The sequence below is a fragment of the Mastomys coucha genome, unplaced genomic scaffold (genome assembly GCF_008632895.1).
Source record: "Mastomys coucha isolate ucsf_1 unplaced genomic scaffold, UCSF_Mcou_1 pScaffold3, whole genome shotgun sequence".
NCBI lineage: Eukaryota > Metazoa > Chordata > Mammalia > Rodentia > Muridae > Mastomys > Mastomys coucha.
In genome coordinates, this window is record NW_022196909.1 from 34,678,096 (window position 1) to 34,697,479 (window position 19,384).

Here is a 19,384-nt window from a genome sequence, read left to right on the forward strand (position 1 = left end):
AAAAAAAAAAAAAAAAAAAAAAAAGTTCAAAAAGAACTCAAGAAAATATTCATCTACTCAAGTAAATGTTTTTTCTCCATCTACCTAGCCCAGTTTTGGCCTATCACTGTTTTGAGTTGCTAAGTTTAAATTGGTCCCTGGATTAAATATTTTAGGACACATGCCAAGAGCACCCACGTAATAAGGATCCTGAGGCTTGAGCTTTTCAACCTGATTTTGATTCACTCTATGCTAAATAAATGGAAAAGTCCCAAGCAGCAGACATATTTATGTAATACCCCCCTCCCCGCCCCCGCACGGAACACCAAAAGTTGCAGGAATCTTGAATGCCCACAGCGTCCAGTAGCGTAAGGGGGTATTTTCGAAGCCTCTATTCTTGTTTAGTTAGCCCATGGAATAAATTCATTTTTATCTTGTTAACAAAGACCTCCAAGTTTTGATTACAGGATACTCTCCCACTTTATCTTCTCCTTAAAAGACAGACCTGTCCGCCATTGTCCTACTGTCACGTGAGGAGTAGATCCTATTTAGACCTAGATTAAGTGACTTGTGTTCTCTAAGCCACGTGAAATGACATGGATTATCTTTTGCAGAAGGGGAGGTTGGATCAAGGGAATTTGGAAAGCGCATCCAAATGCCAGGCCCAAGTAGGGGGATGCAACGGGAGCCAGGAGGGGTGGGGGCGAGAAGGTTCATTCACTAATTCTCTCTCTTTTTTTTTTTAAGATTTATTTTATTTATTTTATGTGTATGAGTACACTGTAGCTGTACAGATGGCCGTGAGCCATCATGTGTGTGGATGCTGTTGATGTCAGAACCTCTGCCGATCCGCTCGCTCCGGCCCCACTTGCTCTTCCTGCCCACCCCCTTGCTCTGGCGTAATTTACTGCAGCTGTCTTCAGACACACCAGAAGAGGGCGTCTGATCTCATTACAGGTGGTTGTGAGCCACCATGTGGTTGCTAGGATCCGAACTCAGGACCTTTGGAAGAGCGGTCAGTGCTCTTACCAGCTGAGCCATCTCGCCAGCCCTCACTCACATATTCTAATTTACACTGTAACGTAGTGTTGTCTTCTTGTAACATGAAGGATGGAGAAAAGCATTAAATCCGCATTGACCACTTACTTCCCTGCTGCTGTGATTAACTACTTGACAAGAAGTGACTTGGTGGGAAAGGCTAGCAGCTTAAGTCTGAGGCGACTGCAGTTACTGCCTCTGCAGGTCCGAAGCAGCCAGGAGAAGGGAGGCCAGCCCTCCAATGGGAGACCTGCTTCCTTCAGGGTGACTCCACCTCCTAAAGCTTCCACGACCTTACAAAACAGTGCCACCTGCTGGAGGCTAAGTGTTCAAGCATAGGCTCCTGCAGGGGACGCTTTATACTCCAATCATAGCACCACAGAGCCCAAGTGCCATTTTTGAATGATTTTGCTTTCCTTCAGTTTTCTGGCCATACAAAAGACAAGGAGGCATGGTGACCTTTACCTACCTCAAGAAATAAAATGGGCTTTAAAAAATAGAATCGTACATTTCTATTCTGTATAGAAACGCTGTTGGCTGATACTGGTATCAAAGCTACTGGTTTTAAGCTCTACACTCACTATTTAATAAACAATATTTAATAACTCACTATTTAATATTTAATATTCTCACTATTTAATAAACAATATTGAAGTGAGTCAAGGCAGGTGCTTAAGGACCTAGTATACTAACCACATTGTAAATAAAGACTTCATTTTATATATATAATATATAATGAGTTATATATAATGTTCCTTGGGGGATAGCAGGCTCTGGTTGCTCCAGACAGCCACATTCCCTGGTACCAAAGAAGCATAGATTCTGTATCTGATACTTTGTTAGCTTCCTCTAAGTCACAGGCAAACAAGACATGACCATGTGAGGAAAACCAGAGACAAAGGAACCAGATGATAACTGTGCCAAGAGCTAAGCAGGGAACTGCAGAGACCATGAGAAAGGTCTCATGACTCTGCCGTTCTTCCCAACAGACAGGAAAGGATTTGGGTCTCACATTAATACTGGGGAACCCTGTTATCCACCTCATGTATGGACTGTGTCAGTGTTAGCCCCTGTCTTCTTCCAATTCCCATTGCGTTCTCCCTTGGGAAAAGAAATTCCCTGCAATAAATGCAGTCACCAAGAGGACTGAGTTTCCTTGAATGTGTGTGTTTAAATGAGGAAATTCTCTGCCTGCAAGCATTAATATCTGTTGTCAACTAGAGGGATCTGGGATCAGACATGAGACAAGCCTCTGGGTGGGGGGCTATGAAGGCATTATCTAGATCAGGTTAATTGAGATGGGAAGAGGCATCTTAACTGTGGGATCATCCCATAGGCTGTGATCCTGGGCTGAATAAAACAGAGAGAGTGAGCAGAGCGGGCACTAATTCTCATCTCCCTCCACCTTCCGATAGTGGATACAATGTGGCCAGCTGCCTGGAGTTCATGACCATGCCCCCAGAGTTGTAGTTTCAACCCAAAACAAAATTAACAAACAAACAAACAAACAAAAACTTAAGGGAGAAAAAGATTTATTCCACCTTGAAATTCCAGGCTTCTGACCATCTCAAGAGAAGTCAAGGCAGTATCAAGTCAAGTCAAGGCTGTTGGCAGCCCTGTTTTCCTATTCACACATCCTTCCCTGTGATGGAGGAACACATAGCATCCCTGGAGGATGCTGCCTGCTAGCCCACAGGCTGTTTTATTCTCATCTAGCTTTCTTAAACAGCTCAGCACCACCTGCCTAGAGCTTTTACCACCCACAGTGGACCCTCCAACCTCAACAATCAAGACAGTCCCACAGACCAATCTAACCATAAGCCAACTGGACCTAGGCAGTTCTCCAGTTGAGATTTTCTTCTCAGTTAATTCTGGGCTGTATTAAGTAGACGGAGTTAACTAAGATGCCCACCATAATGGACTGAACCTTTAAACTGTAAGCCAAAATAAACCCTTTGTCCCTTAAAGTTGCTTTTATCCAGGTATCTTATCCCACAACAGTACGGTAACTAAGACACCAACAGGCCAAGGCTCTTGAGCTCTGACTAGTCTGTGGAAGACGTTCTTCCATTGTGTGAGTTAACACTTCTCTTGCGTCTCTTTGTTCCCAGAGCTGAAACATGCCCAAGTGCAAGTCTGATAATTAATATATCTTCCAAGTATCCTTCTCAAAAATAATTTCCATGCCTGTGGTTACTTTTTAAGCTATTGATACAACCAGTTACATATCAGATTAAGGATAAGATTTAAGATTAGTGTATCCCTTTTGTATGGCTTCACCCTTATTCAAACACAGACAAGCTCGTCCTATAGAAGAATACCCTTGAATGGAATAAAGTCATTGGTTCCTGTTAAGGTTAAGGTTCATGAATATCTTAAATGAGTAACCACACCTATTTTTACAGTATCCTAGCCACAGCAGAACTTTAATTAATGTTGTTCCAGTCTTTGATAAATTGGAGAATTCACAGTTCAGCATTAGTCACAGGAGTAGTGTCTGCATCCGGGAGGTGTCAGGTGATCTGATCCCATCATTGGGATCAATTCCTAAATTCCTGAGTATCCTGGCAGCATAACACGTCTGACTGTTCCCAAAGCCACTTGCAGCATCGTGTAACCTCCGTGTTATGAGGACAACTGAAGTTTTAGGTCAGAGTGGATTGAAATTCCACTAGCAGAAATCAAAAATGAAATGCTTCTGCATTGACCTTGTAGAATTAAGAAGTCACAACCCTTTTCCTTTGGTATATTCTATCCTTTGAAATGAAAGCAAACCAGGGGTGTGTGTGTTGTTGTTGTTGTTGTTATTTGTTGGTTTTGAGACATGGTCTCACTATATACTCCTGACCTTGACCTTGGGATGTTCCTCCCACCTCAGTCTCCCTAGAGTTGTGATCCCAGGAGTGAGCCTTCCTGCTCAGGCTGAAACTTGGCTTCTTAATGCCACAGAAATTTTAAGATCAACTTGCATCCTGTCCAGTAACCTGTGTCAACTTTGTGTTGGAGATCCTTGGAAAATAACTCACTTTTACCCAGCCACCGCCCCCACCAACATCCCAATGGTAAAAAAATAAAATAAAATTGTGTTTATATTTTTATTTATAATCTGGCTCCCGTTAAAAGCTCAGAGGTCAGCATACCGAACAAGGCATGAAGGCCCTTGGGGCTAGAACACTGGCTTTTCCCTTTGAGGTAATCCAGATCATAGACAGAGGACAGTTGGAGTTTATCAGAACGCAGCATGGGCAATCTCTTGAAAACACCGCCTTTGCCAAAGACAAAAAAACAAAGACCTATACCAGTGCCTTGTGTGAGGCTGAGCTGCTCCCCATCCCTGCCTCCCTGGTTTAAAGATAAAAGTGGGATGTTGTTTTGCATCCCGTTTGAGACGAGGTCCTCTGCACAGATGCTCAGCCTGTTCGAAATGTACAACAGCAGGGCCGGCCTGGCTGAGGGCCCAGTGCGAAGAGAGTAGCCATGCCTGATGTGTTAGGGGACAGTGGCCTCATTTTTGGGAAGAACTGAGATTCCTTCCAGGCAGAATCCTAGCAGACAGGCAGTCGTGTGGCTGTCACACAAATGCACGGATGCAGCTTCGGATATGAGCTGGCTTGACAAAGATGATTGCTCACATTGGTAGCCTTGCCCACACTCGTTAAGTAACTACCCACTTCCTTCCATTCCTCTTCTGACTGTGATTGATGGGTAGAAAGGGCTGGCTTGTTTCCAGTTACTGGATAGCAATTAAACCGAGGGAAAGCAGCTCCGGTCATTCCATCGAGCCCTTGCCATGCAACGATGCTTTCAAAGTTCTCTTGTATTGAAGACCCGTGCCCCACTTCCAAACACATGCCTTACAAAGAATTGTCCTACCTACAACTCAGCGCCCCTTGAGTTGGCCAACAACTAGAAGACCAACATGACCCTGGAAGACCAGAGCTTTGTTGGCAGGCAGTGTGTTGTAGCATGAATGTCACACTTGTGTGACGTTGTGGGAGATTGTGCAATTGTTGGCATTCTTTTGAACTTAGTGGAAGTCAAGACAACTGGGGGGAGGATAGGGGCAGATATCTGGAAAATATCACACAACGTTTTACGCTCCAGCCTCTGGAGACTCTGAATGGGCTCTGTGTGTGCCTGTGTTCCAGTGTGTGGTTCAGCTCCAGTCTTGTTAGGGGGAGTAAATAACCAATTAATTTTGGTGTTATCTTTATTCTTGTGAGTCCTGAGCCTCGTCCTTTAACCCAAGGCAGTCTTGAATTTCCAAGCATCATATGTCTAGTCTCCCAAGTGCTAAGGCTGTAAGGTGTCGGGCTGTATCCTGTGAGATGATATGCAACATTCTTTGTTTGGTGTGCTTGGCAAGGGATTCTGATCCACACCTGACTCCAAACCAAAGCCTTGGTCACAGAAGGACAGAGTCTCAAGGCACTCAACTTATCTGTGGTAAAGGACCTCACTTTCTAAAATAAGCGTTAGTCCACGTTCGTGAAAATTTCTACAAAGTAGCTCTGCTTATGTTTCAAAGCTACAAATGACTACGGCAGTTTTCCTAAACAGGCTGCCCTACTCTGGAAGGCTTTGCTTGGATGAGGACAATTTACATACCTGGTACTTTATGCAACAATAAAGTTTGGTGCTGTCAGAGAAGGCCCATATCCTTAGTGTCTTGATATAATTTTTGCCTTTGGAAAGTGGGCCATAAAAGGGTGAGGGAAAGTGGGCTCATGTTAAACTTGAAACATTTTTAAAAGCTAAATATTTATTTGGGGGTGTAAGATTTAATATCTCTATCTATCTATATCCATATGTGTGTGTGTGTGTGCGTGTGTGTGTGTATGTACGTGTATGTGCATGTATATGTATGTTTTGAGGCAGAGCCTGAGTAGTGCGCATCATATCTAGCTAAGACCTTAATATTCCTTTACGTGTATTAAAAAACACCTCCAAAATGCTTTCTCACACACCTTTCCTTTCCATTCAGGTGTCTTCTCCCAGCTCTGCAGCCCATGTTAGCACACAGAACCATATTTTTATTTCGTTTTTGGTGGGCACGTGGTTCTACACCTTTGTCTAAGGTCTGTGTGTATGTGGTCCTTGTTCAGTGCTATGTTAAGGTCACTGCTGTAGAGACGATCTTTATTATCTCTGTGGTGAAAAGACACTCCACCCCCTCCTTCAGCCTTCTGGACACACAGTTCAGTGTGAGCTGCAGCCCCCTGCCTGTCCAGTAGCTCAGCAGAATGTAACTTTCTAACTGCTGCATAGCACTGCTGGTTAGCCTTGCCGTGTGCATTCACCCCCTAGCACTGCTGGTTAACCTTGCCGTGTGCATTCACCCCCTAGCACTGCTGGTTAGCCTTGCCGTGTGCATTCACCCCCTAGCACTGCTGGTTAGCCTTGCCGTGTGCATTCACCCCCTAGCACTGCTGGTTAGCCTTGCCGTGTGCATTCACCCCCACGACACTCCCCTCCTGCTCCTCACCAGCAGTTTACTTCCAACTTCTATAAGATCAGCTTCAAATAAATCCACACATCGTGAATTGAGGCCATGTGGCATGTGTCTTTCTCTGCCTGTCCGATTGCATTTAACATCTCCAGATTCATCCACATGCCTACACTGCAGTTTTGTTTTGTTTTTTTATGACTGAGTTGGATCCCGTTGTGTCTATGTACCGTGTTTCTTTAGCCTGTTTCTCCACTGATGGGCACTCGGGTTGATTTTGTGTCTCCTGTGACTATTGACAAAGCAGTATTTGAATGATGAACTGATTCAGAGACCCTGGTCCTAGGATGTGCATTAGACTCAACTAAGCTATCTTTGTCAGGGTATCTCATCTTAGAAAAATGGAGTCTCCACTTCTGGGGTAGGACATCTCTCTCTCTTCCTTATCCCCCTCTTCCTCCTCTCTCCCCCCACTGTGTGTGTATGTGTGTGTGTGTGTGTGTGTGTGTGTATGTGTGTGTATGTGTGTGTTGAGGGGAACCTTGAGGCATGGAAGGTTGGCAGTATGTCCTCTGTTGTTTACACTATCAACTAATTGGGGTAATTCACAGGCTATATGCTGACTCTCCCCAGAATCCTTCAGAACAGAACCGGCTCAGATCAGCTTCCTAGCTCTGAGATGAAGTTATGTCTGCTGTCTCAGGCACTGAAGCACTTCCCTGCATCTCCCTTTGCTTCTCATCTCTTTGGGGGATTTCTCCTTTACCAGAGAGATTGTCCTTTCCACTTCTGAAACCTTTATAATCTTCCTTTCTTTCCTCTCTTCACCAACCAAGCATCACACACACACACATACACACACATACACACCCCGTGCTCCCCTAGAAGTCCTGCTTCTTTCTCTGGTTTCTCCAGTTGCACATCTCAGTTGCAGGAATAGGTCTGTCTTCCCTGACTCATCACTGCAGATTTATTTGTGAATTCTCACTGTCTGTCTGATGGCACCGTCAAGCTAGAGACTAAGGACCCATTTTCAACAAGATTGCAGTCTCTCCTTATGGGACAGCAGCTAGTCCTTAATCAGAACAGAGAAAATACTCTAGGGGTCCAGCGAGAGCAAGGGATCTAGTCTAATGGGTATCTGAAATAACAAATGCGGGGTCTTTGTGCTGAACCTAGACTCTCATTTGTGAGTCTGCTGGAGAATCCTCTTGCGGAGGAGGTATGCAGAAGACTGATGAACATCATTAGGAGACTGATGATTCTGGATGAGGCCACGATGTTAGAGGACTGTGAGAGCCAATCCAAGAATGATAAATTATCTAGGGTGTCTTCAAGAAAAGTGTCCCTGTCTTATCTCAGATCAGAAGTATGTGTCTGGGGCAGGTTTTTAAGGACCTTTGGAATGATTTCATTGCATGGATAGAAAGCGTTGAGTTAGAAGCGGTCCCATGAGACATGCTGAGTCAGGAACAGAGAGATCCTGTCAAAGGAAAACTATCCTCTGACACCAGAGTCTAAGCAGGTACAATGATGCCCTTGGACTGAAGCTGAGGATGGGCATGTAGAATGGCTTACTGAGCTTTGGTTCCCCCCCCACCCCCCAACACCATCAAGGTGCAGAGTTCCCAATCTCAGAGCCATGGAGATGCCGGTTTAAAAGTCACTGATGAGGACAGTGTGGGCTTGTGATCTTGTATTTCGGTTCTTGTTGATTGCTTATTAACTATGTTTCCTGGGACAAGACGCTCAACTTGTGAAACTTCTGCTTCTGTATGAAAGATTCTTTTCTTGGTTAAATATGAAAGAAATGACTGGCAATTCAGCAAGGTAGCTCGGTGATGAACGGAGTTCGATTCCCAGACCTATGTAAAACTGGAAGGAGAGAACCAACTCTACAAATATGTCCTCTGACCTTACACCCACGCATCCGACCCTCTAATGCCCCCACATGTACATCATACAGACATATACTAAATACATAAATATTTTAAAAGTTAAAGCAGAAAGACTGGTAACTATAAAAATATAATAATGAGTTATAAGGATATATAAAAAGTGACTCATGATGTCCCTGTCAAAGAAGGCCCTCGATAAAGTGCAGCTATTGACACTGGTATGACTCGCTAAGAACTAGAAGTGATGTTTTGGGGATGTGTGAAGATTGTTCCACACTTATGACAAATTAAATTATTGCACCTGGTGTTTTATTAGTTGGGTTGTGTTGGTTGGTTGGTTGGTTGGTTGGTTGGTTTGTTGGTTGATTGGTTGGTAGGTTGTTTGTTGGTTAGTTAATTGGCTGGCTGGTTGGTTGATTGGTTGGTTTGTTGATTGGTTGTTGGTTGGTTGTTGATGCTTGTGATCTGATTATCCTATACCGAGGGCCTGTCTAGCTAAGCAGCAGAGTAAATGGAGGATAGGAAAGAGTTGAATTTATTTTGAGCTGCAGAGAAAGTCCAGACTTTGGGAAAACAACAACAAAAAAAAATCAGCCTTTTGAAGAACTGCAGAGGGCAAGCATTACATGAAAGCAAGAACCATGTATTTGCATGAACACAATGTAGGGGATAGGATATGTCCAGGGCCCCTGCTCTGTTGAGAAGCCCCATAGTACTTATACTGAACAGCAATGGCAAAGTGGACAGAAGATAAACTTCTCAAAGAGAAAATACAGGAAGAGCCTGCCTGGCTCCATTTTACACAAGAAGATGAGCAATCCTTAAAGCAAGCGTTTGTTTTCTAACTCACCTTGGGTAGTAGAGCCTGGCAGAAGTAAGCTCAAATTCCTCTTGAGCTATGGCAGCATTGGCAGATGTGCTGAATAAAACATCCCCAAGATAGGGGCTGGAGAGATGGCTCAGTGGTTAAGAGCACTGACTGCTCTTCCAGAGGTCCTGAGTTCACTTGCCAGCAACCACATGGTGGCTCACAAGCATCTGTAATGAAATTTGATGCACTTTTCTGATGTATCTGAAGTTAGTAACAGCATACTCACATATATAAAATAAATAAATCTTTAAAAAGATCACCAAGAGCCATTTCTAGAAATATGAGCTCCCAATCAGAAATTTCAAATCAGTATGGGTTTGTTTGTTTGTTTGTTTGTTTAAATACAAACTCACTCTGTAGCTTTAGCTTGACTCAAACTCAGAGCATTCCTCTTATCAGAGCCTCCCAAGTGCTGGGATTATGGGCATAGACCACCACCATACACAGCTCATAGTTAGCTGGTAGAGTTGAAACACACTTTTAGGACAGTGATCCATAGCCTAGACTCCAGTAGGAGAACACTAGATGGTTTTCATCCCTTATGGACGGACACACTGTGTGCCATGGGAGGTCACCTGTCCTTACTTTTGCCCTGTGTGCTTCTGAAAAGTGGGGCTGGCCATTCTACCTACTGGGCTTATCTTCCAGGCTGGTCAAAGTAAATATTTTTTTCAAGTTGAGTGTCTTAAAGTAACAGGGCTTTGTTCTCCCAAAGGTCTGAGGGCTCAAAGGCCAAAACCAAGGCATGAGCAGTCGCAGCTGTGTGAAGTCAAGGGCCCAGCATGGCTATACCTCTCCAGAGGAGAAATGCTTTCCTGGGGACTGCTGGTGCCGGGGCAACATGGCTCTCCTTTCTGCCTCTGTCCTTAAATGGCTGTCTCCTGCTCCTCATTGTGTGTTCTCACCATATCAGGATGCTAATAAGAAGATTTAGAACTCATTCTGTGTCTTTACCAAACCAGACAGATCTCTGAAGTTCCTACTTCCTAATAAGGTCATATGCTTGAGGATACAGTGGACATGAATCTCGTAGGGGACACTTCATTAGCACCTTATGGAAGTATTACAAGAATTGGTCAATTATGAAGTGCTTACCCAAGTAGCATATATTTTAGTAGGTTGCAATGATGTAACTGAGTTAACATGACCACTTAAAAGGTGCTTTGTATATCGTCGGATATGAAGTGTGGCATACTACTGAGACTGGCACCCAGCAATCTGTCATTCTTTGCAGGCACTGGACTCTACTAAATACCATCAATATCCTGGTGCGGGTGAGGAGGCCCAACTGATTCACACTAATGTGCGCTTCTGTCCCTGCATCTAGTTCCTTGACAAGAGACACCTTATTCCCTTCCTGTCCAAAAGGAGGGCCAAGGAAACAAGATCTTAAACTATGTCAAAAGAGATTTTTTCAGCTTCACGTTGTTCCTTTGGGCGGCTAGGGGAAAGCCAGCACTGTCCGCCCGTTTGCATTCAGCTCTGATTCCTGTCTCTGTGAGCAGTGTGCTGCGCAGGAGATCGGAGCTTCTCTTTCTGCCTGAATTCCCTCCATGGATATTGTCAGCAGCCATCTTCAGATGCCTGCTTAAATAAAACATGTGAAGGGGCATTGTTCAGATAGGATAATCAAGATTAGAAAGAAAGAAAGAAAGAAAGAAAGAAAGAGAGAAAGAAAGAAAGAAGAAAGGAAGGGAGAGAGAGAGAGGAAGGAAGGAAGAAAGAAAGAAAGGAAGGAAGGAAGGAAGGAAGGAAGAAAGAAAGAAAGAAAGAGAGAGAGAGAGAGAAAGGGAGGGAGGGAGGGAGAGAGAGAGAAAATAAATAAATAAAGAAAGAAAGAAAGAAAGAAAGAAAGAAAGAAAGAAAGAAAGACAGAGAGGGAGGGTAGGAGGGAGGGAGGGAGGGAGGGAGAGACAGAGAGAGAGAGAGAGAAAGAGAGAAAGAAAGAAGGAAGGAAGAAGGAAAGAAAGGAGAGAGAGAACGAGAAAGAGGGAGGGAGGAAGGAACAAGCCTGCACCCTATGTTAAGAATGACCCTGGTTGTGGCCAGGCGGTGGTGGCGCACACCTTTAATCCCAGCACTTGGGAGGAAGAAGCTGGCAGATTTCTGAGTTCGAGGGCCAGCCTGGTCTACAGAGTGAGTTCCAGAACAGCCAGAGCTATACAGAGAAACCATGTCTCGAAAAACCAAAATAAATAAATAAATAAATAATAATAATAACCCTGGTTATTTGAGGAGACAAGAGTTTAAATGAGATAGCAAGCCCTACTATAGAGGGGTATGAAGCTTCTTAATGCCCAGAAAACAATAATATATAGGCATGACAGAGGGTCCGGACTTGATAACTTAACGCCATGTTTCATGTCCGTGAGGCTACAAAAAGCTACCTACCATCAGCAAAAATAATAGTTACAGTGTTTAGCTTGGGTCTTTTTCCGGGCTGGCCATGTGCACTATAGCACTTTCTTAAAACGCAAAGGCAGCCAACCACGGGTCCCCCTCAGCCACTTGATCACAAGGGTGAAGCACTGGGAATTCTCCAGGACACTGCGTTGCTAGGATACACTGCATTGCTAGGATACCATCCTGCTAAGCCCAGGACGTATGGCAGGCGGCATAGATCCTCTCCAACTCACAATATTTTCTCGGCTTATGATGGGTTTATCAGGCCATGGCATCAAGTTCAGGGTCAGCTTTCCTACCCTGCTTGCCTATACAAGGTGATTTGGAAAAGAGCAAAAGAAACCGAGATGAATGTCAACCTACCCTCCTCGGTACATGCCAAGTCATGGCGTGGCAGCTTGAATGCAGTCAGTGCTCACACTATGTATGTGAAGCGGGAGGATATATACTGAGTCACTTTAGATGGTTGAGAGGGGAAAAAAATGAGACCCTCCTTGAACTTTAACTAAGTCTATGTCCTGAGTTGTCATTTCTCTTCAGGGCTGTCTTTGTTCCTGGGTTCTGGCTTCTCCCCTCATTAACCATCCCCTCAAGCTGGTTGCCCTCCTGTGACAGTGGTAAGGTAATGGCCAAGGGCTAGGAACAGTGAAGATAATAGCTGTCCCTTCCTGAGCCTCCTGATGTTCTGAGGCTGTGACTAAGCCGGCTCAAAGGACCGGAGTCGGTGCCAGGGTGTCTCGGTAAAAGAAATAGTTGGAAGGTGTGCGCTGGAAAGGTTTTATTTTATATTTATCTGTTTATCTGAGGTGGGGTCACACGTGCCGCTGTGTATATATAGAGGTCAGGCAACAACTGCCGGGAGTTCGTATTGAACTCGTGTTGTCCGGCTTGGTTGCAAACCCACCCAACTGTCTCACCAGCCCTACTAAAGAGCGTGTCATCGATACAGTATAGTTTTCTTCAGTAGAAAACAAAACCCTAGCTTCCTGAGATACATATGCATTACATATACATATATATTACATAAGTTACATACACATATGCATCATGGACGGCCCTCTCATGGCGTCCAAAGATACCCACCCCCAAGGTACCTATCCCAAGGTCCTTGGTACCCAAGTCCCTTATATACAATGGTATAGTATTTGCATAGAGCCCGTGCATAGCATCCATATGTTCCAGATAGACTACTTATCACTAACGTCACATAAATGCTGTGCAAGTGGGTTTTACACTAGAAAAATCATGATCCGCCAACCCACAAACACCATCCAGCACACGCAGTGCAAAATAGTATGGCACCCTTGGACATACCTCAGATAGGTTAAAACAAAAGAAATCCAGGATTAAGAGAGAGTTGTCTCAAACTGGTTGTGTGTGTTTTGCTTTAGCATCTTGGGAAGTTTTTTTTTTTTTAAGGAAAATGGGCCACGCACAGAATTGCCAGATCTTTTTTAAAATCTGGACTCAGTTCAGAGGTTCTTTCCCTTGAATTCTCACACCTCCTTTTAGCCTCCTGAGCTGCAGTTTTTAGCTCCCCCGAATCACAATCCAAATGCATAGCTAGCAGCTCCTGCCTCTGGCAGCTGAGACGGGCAAGCAGGCAGGCCAGCCGATGGTGGTCCTGGGTCGGCACAACAACACAGCCTTTCCGTGCACACATGCTGATAAGCCATCAGGCCGCACGAGGGGCAGAGGTGATTGTCCAAAGAGCCATCCTTGCGCAGCTGACTCTGTCTGAACTTTAAAAAGCCCACCTTCCGCTGGGCAGTGGCGGCGCACGCCTTTAATCCCAGCACTTGGGAGGCAGAGGCAGGTGGATTTCTGAGTTCGAGGCCAGCCTGGTCTACAGAGTGAGTTCCAGGACAGCCAGGGATACACAGAGTAAACCCTGTCTGGGGGGGGGGGGGGGGGGGGGGGGGGGAGCAGGGAGTCCCTCTTCCCACAGTAGAAGAGCTTTTTATGCACTGCGGTTTTTTCCTTGAATCCCTGCAAGTTGTTTGACTGATCTGAATTCTAAAACACACATTGTCTCCCTTCCCCTCCCCTCCCCCTCCCCCACTTTCTTGTCTACCCTGTGTAAATGGCTTACATGCTTAATGCAAAATCTGGTTTTATTTTATTTTAGCAATAAACAAACTAGTATCAAGTAAATTCAAAGAAAGTAGTTGTTATATAATACTATTTAAGAATAAAGACAGCCGGGCAGCGGTGGCGCACGCCTTTAGTCCCAGCACTTGGGAGGCAGAGGCAGGCGGATTTTGGAGTTCGAGGCCAGCCTGGTCTACAGAGTGAGTTCCAGGATAGCCAGGGCTACACAGAGAAACCTTGTCTCGGGAAAAAAAAAAAAGAATAAATACAAGCCACAGAATAAATAAGTAAGCCCACCCTTATATACCTGTACAGACCTCTTTTTTTTTAAAAAAAAAAAGTACTCTTGGTTCTCAGCTACAGAAGTCCATATATGTGGATAAACATGAGAGATCCATGTATCTTGGGATGAACAGGGTCAACGTGTATGTCTTAGTTGGGGCTTATATCCCTGCAATGAAACACCATGACTTGGTGAAGCGAGTCAGGGAGAAATGGGCTCTTTTGGCTTATACTTCCAGATCATAGTCCTCCTTTGGAGGAAGCTAGGACAGGATCTCAAGCAGGGCAGGAACCTGGAGGCAGGAGCTGATGCAGAGGCCATGGAGAGGTGCTGCTTACTGGCTTGCCTCCCATGGCTCAGCCTGCTTTCTTATAGAACCCAGGATCACCAGCCCAGGGATGCCACCACTCACAATGGTCTGGGCACTACCACATCGCTCACTAATTGAGAAATGTCTTACAGCCAGATGTTACGGAAGCCTTTTCTCAATTAAGGTTTCCTCCTTTCAGATGACTCTATTCTGGGTAACAAGCTGACATCATAGTAGCCAGCACAGCATGTGACAGTTAAAAGGGGAATATTAATTCATAACTTTCACTTATCCCTGAACAAGCCAACCATGGTGGTTTGGTAGGGATGGCCCCCGTAGACCCTTGCATTTGAGTGCTTGGCCATAGGAAGGGGCACTATTAGGAGGCGTAGCCCTGTTGGAGGAAATGTGTCACTGTGGGGGCGGGCCTTGAGGTCTCCTATGCTCAAGCTACTCCCAGTGTGGCACACAGTCTCCTCCTTGCTGCCTGTGGATCTGGATGTAGAACTCTCAGCTCCTCCAGCACCGTGTCTGCCTGCACAATGTCATGCTTACCATCATGGTGATAATGGACTAAACCTCTGAAACTGTAAGCCAGCCCCAATTAAATGTTTTCCTTTATAAGAGTTGCTGTGGTCACGGTATCTCTTCACAAGCAATAGAACCCTAAGACATCAACCTTCTGATAGTACTACAGTGTTCTCCCAACGCCCTGGTTCTGTCACAGTGTTTCATCTCTGGTATCCATCTTGGTGTCAAGGCAGAGTCTCAAGCCAAATTGGGTGGCTGCAGCTGTTATTGGCACAGAAGCCTCTGCGATTGTTCTAAACATAAAGTCGATTATTAGTTATTTCTATACAATGTACGTACGTATTGATTCAGTCACAAAACCCTTTACAGGCACCTGTATGACCAGGTTGTCATTACTTAAAGGAAAGATGGACGTCACACACGGGATCTTACATATGGCAACCCAAGAGGACCCAAGATTCACCCCTCCTTAGAGTTAGAGTTTTGAAGCAAGCTTTACTTATTGACAGCTGCTTTTACTGAGAGGGGACGGCCCTCTGGACAGATGGCAGTTCTAGGCACATGTTTAGTCATCACAAAGGGGTGTTAGTGACCCAGGGCACCAAAGGTAGTATGCACTGGACACTGAGCAGAGTGCCCCCCCCGAAGGGCCACTTAAATCAAAATGTTACTAGTGGTGAGGCTTCTAAGAAGATGGCTTATAAGGGATATCCCCCCAAGAGTGAGGCTTACTGTGACATAGGGGAGTCATGGGGATTCCAGGGTTGGTGGTCTCTCTTTAGGAGGTTCCTAACAAATCAATGCTCACTTTTTTACAACATAGAAACAATGACCCTTTGGCAGGCTGGAACTTCCTTCATCTTGGCTACAGTGCAAGGCTTGAATGGATGCTCCTGAAAGACCGCCATCTTGGTGGCTTTCCAAACTCATGGTTCCTAACCTGCCCCTGCTTGTTCCGGATGGGCTTATGGGTCTGTGTGGGAAAAGGGTGGACATTGTAAAAGCTATGCTTTTGTGTCATGAGCGCCCAGCACTAGGTGGAATGGATGTGTTTGTTAGGAGCCCCAAGCATCTTGACCAGGCTTCACACATGGAGAGATATTTGACAAGGACCTTTGAAGGAGATGGTCCCTATGCAGTTAGAAGACATAGTCTTCTTAGAAGCCTTTTTCTATATGGTTGTGTTTCAAACTGATGGGGAGAAGTGTCTGGATGCAGTTTTAGGAAAACCTGCTTTGGCTTGCAATGCACCTGGCAGGCTCCTTCCTGCATTTTTCAGGCCCGTCTTGGTTGAGGTTTCTTTCCACCACTGTGTTGTCCTCTTTCTATGCTGGTGGCTTCCCCGGCCTTTGTTGGAGTCAGAAATGGGTAGTGTTCAGAGACACACATTTTCAGGAGAGTGACTGTCCGTCTCGTTTTCTGCTGCGTTTAGATATTGGATGCCGCTCCTGAGAGAGTTCTCCAGGCTGTGGCCTCAACTTAGCTTGAAAACATGTAGGGAATCCATGTCACGGCTGCATGATTTTCAGATGGAAAAGCCACGCCCTTAACAAGGGATGGGGGTCCCATGAGCACTGTAGTGGGAAGTTAGCAACTGAAAACTTAGCAGCCTGCTGAGGCAATGCGAGAACAGGAAATGCGCTCCTTGCTTTGGGAAGACTGGCTGCGATGAATCGGTGGTGAACTTCTGGTAGAGAGCGGCTGGGTCTTTATAGTGTGATGATGGAGCAGTGTCCCCTGGAGAGTGTATGTTGATTGAAAGTGGTCCCATTTCATGAGAAATTATCAATCTCAATGCAGAATACGTTGAGATATCTCAAAAGGGATAAATTGGCATGCTTGGAACTTTTTTATGAATGTGTGTGAGGGTTGGCCTGTGTGTCGGTATGAGGAGATGCTTCGTGCGTGCCTGGCACCCACAGAGACCAGAAGAAGGCATTGGATCCCCTAAAACTGTTAATAGAAGGTTGTGAGCCACCTTATGGGTGTTGGGAATGAAACCTGGGTTCTCTGCAAGAACAGCCAATGCTCTTAATTTCTGAGCCAAAGAATTTGCCCTATTCCTCTTGACTTATTAGAAAATGTTATAGTGTCTCCATACAAAACAGTCCAATGCTTTCCTCCCATTTTGTACCGTTGGCTGGATATGGCTGGGTAGCAGCACACGGGCACATTAGCTAGCTTTGTCACCACAGTGCCTTTTCTTCTTTCTTCCTAGTCTGATGCCAACGCAAGTTACTTGAGAGCAGCTCGGGCAGGGCACCTGGAAAAGGCCCTTGACTACATCAAAAATGGAGTGGACGTCAACATCTGTAACCAGGTCGGTTGTGGTTATTGTTTTGGTTTGGTGTTTTCATTAAAACTCGCAGATTCCTTAGAGCTTGCGCTAGCTATTGGCAGGATCTTCCTCCACTTGTCAGGAGGCTTGGTTATGTTGTTGTTAAATTTTGTCTGCCCATCATTGTCCGATTAGTCTCCGTCAAAGGGATGCCATTCGCTGACCAATGACTGATAGTAATGGGTCACCCTCCCTAGTTTTCACATTTGAATTCCCATGCTGTGCACACATGAGGGGACACTGGTAGGGAGTTAACTGAGGAGCATGTGGCAGGCTGTGGACTATTGAGAACCCTGTTTTCAGTTCGCTCTCCTTTCTCTTCTTGTCAGAATGGGTTGAACGCACTCCATCTTGCTTCCAAAGAAGGCCACGTAGAAGTGGTCTCCGAGCTGCTGCAGAGGGAAGCCAACGTCGATGCAGCCACAAAGGTCAGTGTTCTAGGCTTGGTGCCTTTGGTGACACTCATCCGGGTCTGTAAAGGTCCAACCCTCCAATAAGAAGAAGGGTACCATTCTCGTGAGCCGCACATCAGCTTCATCATCTGTGGCTCACAGAGGCATTGAACAACAGGCTATGAGCTCATGTGTCTTCCCTCTCATTCCACAGAAAGGAAACACAGCCTTACACATCGCTTCTTTGGCTGGGCAAGCGGAAGTGGTCAAGGTCTTGGTTACGAATGGAGCAAACGTCAACGCACAATCTCAGGTGAACTTTATCACAAAGGACTCTGGCCGTTATTTACCAATAAGACTTCTGGACCCAAGCGTTTGCTTGAGTTACACATCAGCTAAGGACACATCCCTTGCAGGCCTGTTTTATCAAGTAGTTATGAGAGTTCCTAGAGTTTAAATGTATCTTCATTTACCATTTGCATTGCGAGAGGTAGAATTTTCAACCATGGCCCCCCTGTGATAGGCCATGACTAACAGCTCACTCTACAAAAGGCTGTGACCAGATGTCACACACAAATGTTCAGCAGGTGTTTGAAATGGGGTCTTTAACACTGTTTTATGAGGACGTCTAACTTGGGTCCACTCTCAATGTTGCTAATTTACATAGAAAATGAGGAAATATAAATAAGAGAGACCTTCTGGATTTTCAGGGTATGTGGTACTTATTAGTTGGGCACTGGAACAGGGGAGGGAGACTGCTTAATCCCTCTTTACTAAGAAAGAATTGTTTGTTGTTTTCTGAAACAAGTAAAATTCAAAACAAAAGAAGACAAAAACCCAGAAATTTTAAAAGTCCCTAAATTTTAAAATGTTTCTACTAGTTGTACTGAATATAAGGCCTCCTGTCGTCTCTGTAGACAGTCATACGAGGTCTAGAGAGAGCACAGTAGACTACCTACTATCTTAGTCTTAGTCTTTGAATCTAAAAAACACAAATGATAATTAGCTTTTGTACTTGACTGGTTTAAAAGAGCAGGTACTCATCATCCAGTCATTGACATTAGCGTAGCGTCCATCAAAGGCCGGGCAGCAAAGCAGACATCTTGTAAGGTGGCAGAGTCCACAGAGGCCTGTTGTAAACACTTTCAATTCCAATCCAGGATTTCTACTCCACGTTTGACCATTTAGTTCCCGGATAAAACACACACGGCCTTTCTATTTACAATAAGAATTAGTATACTTATTTATCATGTGTACATGGGTCTTTGCTCTCTGGTGGAGGCCAGAGGACAACTTCTCTGATCTCTCCTTCCACCATGTGGGTTCTGAGGCCTTGAACTCTGGTCATCAAGCTTGGAGGTAATTGTCTCACTCAGTCTCACGAGAACCGAAAGCACACTTTATTTTTTATTTAGTTACCCAGTGGCCTTCTGGTCTCTCTGGTAAGTGTGCTTGACTCATTGTCTTTGGGCGTCTTTGGCTGATGAATCTCCTCTACATGAGGCATCTGCAGATTCACACTGACTAGCAGCATCGGTGTAAGAGCGTCAGCCCCAGTGACCATCAATATCAGCGAAGTCAACACACCCCGCTGTCAACTGCAGGGTCCCTCAATCATCCGCTCCCCTTGTTCTGTTGTCTGTGAGAAGTTCGCTTTGAACAATAATGCTTTTCCAAAAAGGAACAACATACAATTACAGTTTAGCAAGTAATATGTTCAAATACTAGCAAACCAACCACAAAAGAAAATGAGAAGCCTGTGCTTTAAATATTTTCTTTTAGTTACATTTATTGGGGGGGGGGG

At 45.0% G+C, this 19,384-nt stretch overlaps 1 protein-coding gene across 41 annotated transcripts in view; it reads left to right on the forward strand.

Moving 5' to 3' along the window:
• Ank3 (ankyrin 3) overlaps positions 1-19,384 on the forward strand; it is a 642,120-nt gene that overhangs the window by 397,412 nt on the left and 225,324 nt on the right. For all 41 annotated transcript variants that reach the window (XM_031347661.1, XM_031347659.1, XM_031347665.1 and 38 more), the window contains 3 exons: positions 17,069-17,170; positions 17,518-17,616; positions 17,795-17,893. In XM_031347661.1, the coding sequence (XP_031203521.1) occupies positions 17,069-17,170; positions 17,518-17,616; positions 17,795-17,893 (300 nt within the window). The remainder of the gene's footprint in view (positions 1-17,068; positions 17,171-17,517; positions 17,617-17,794; positions 17,894-19,384) is intronic.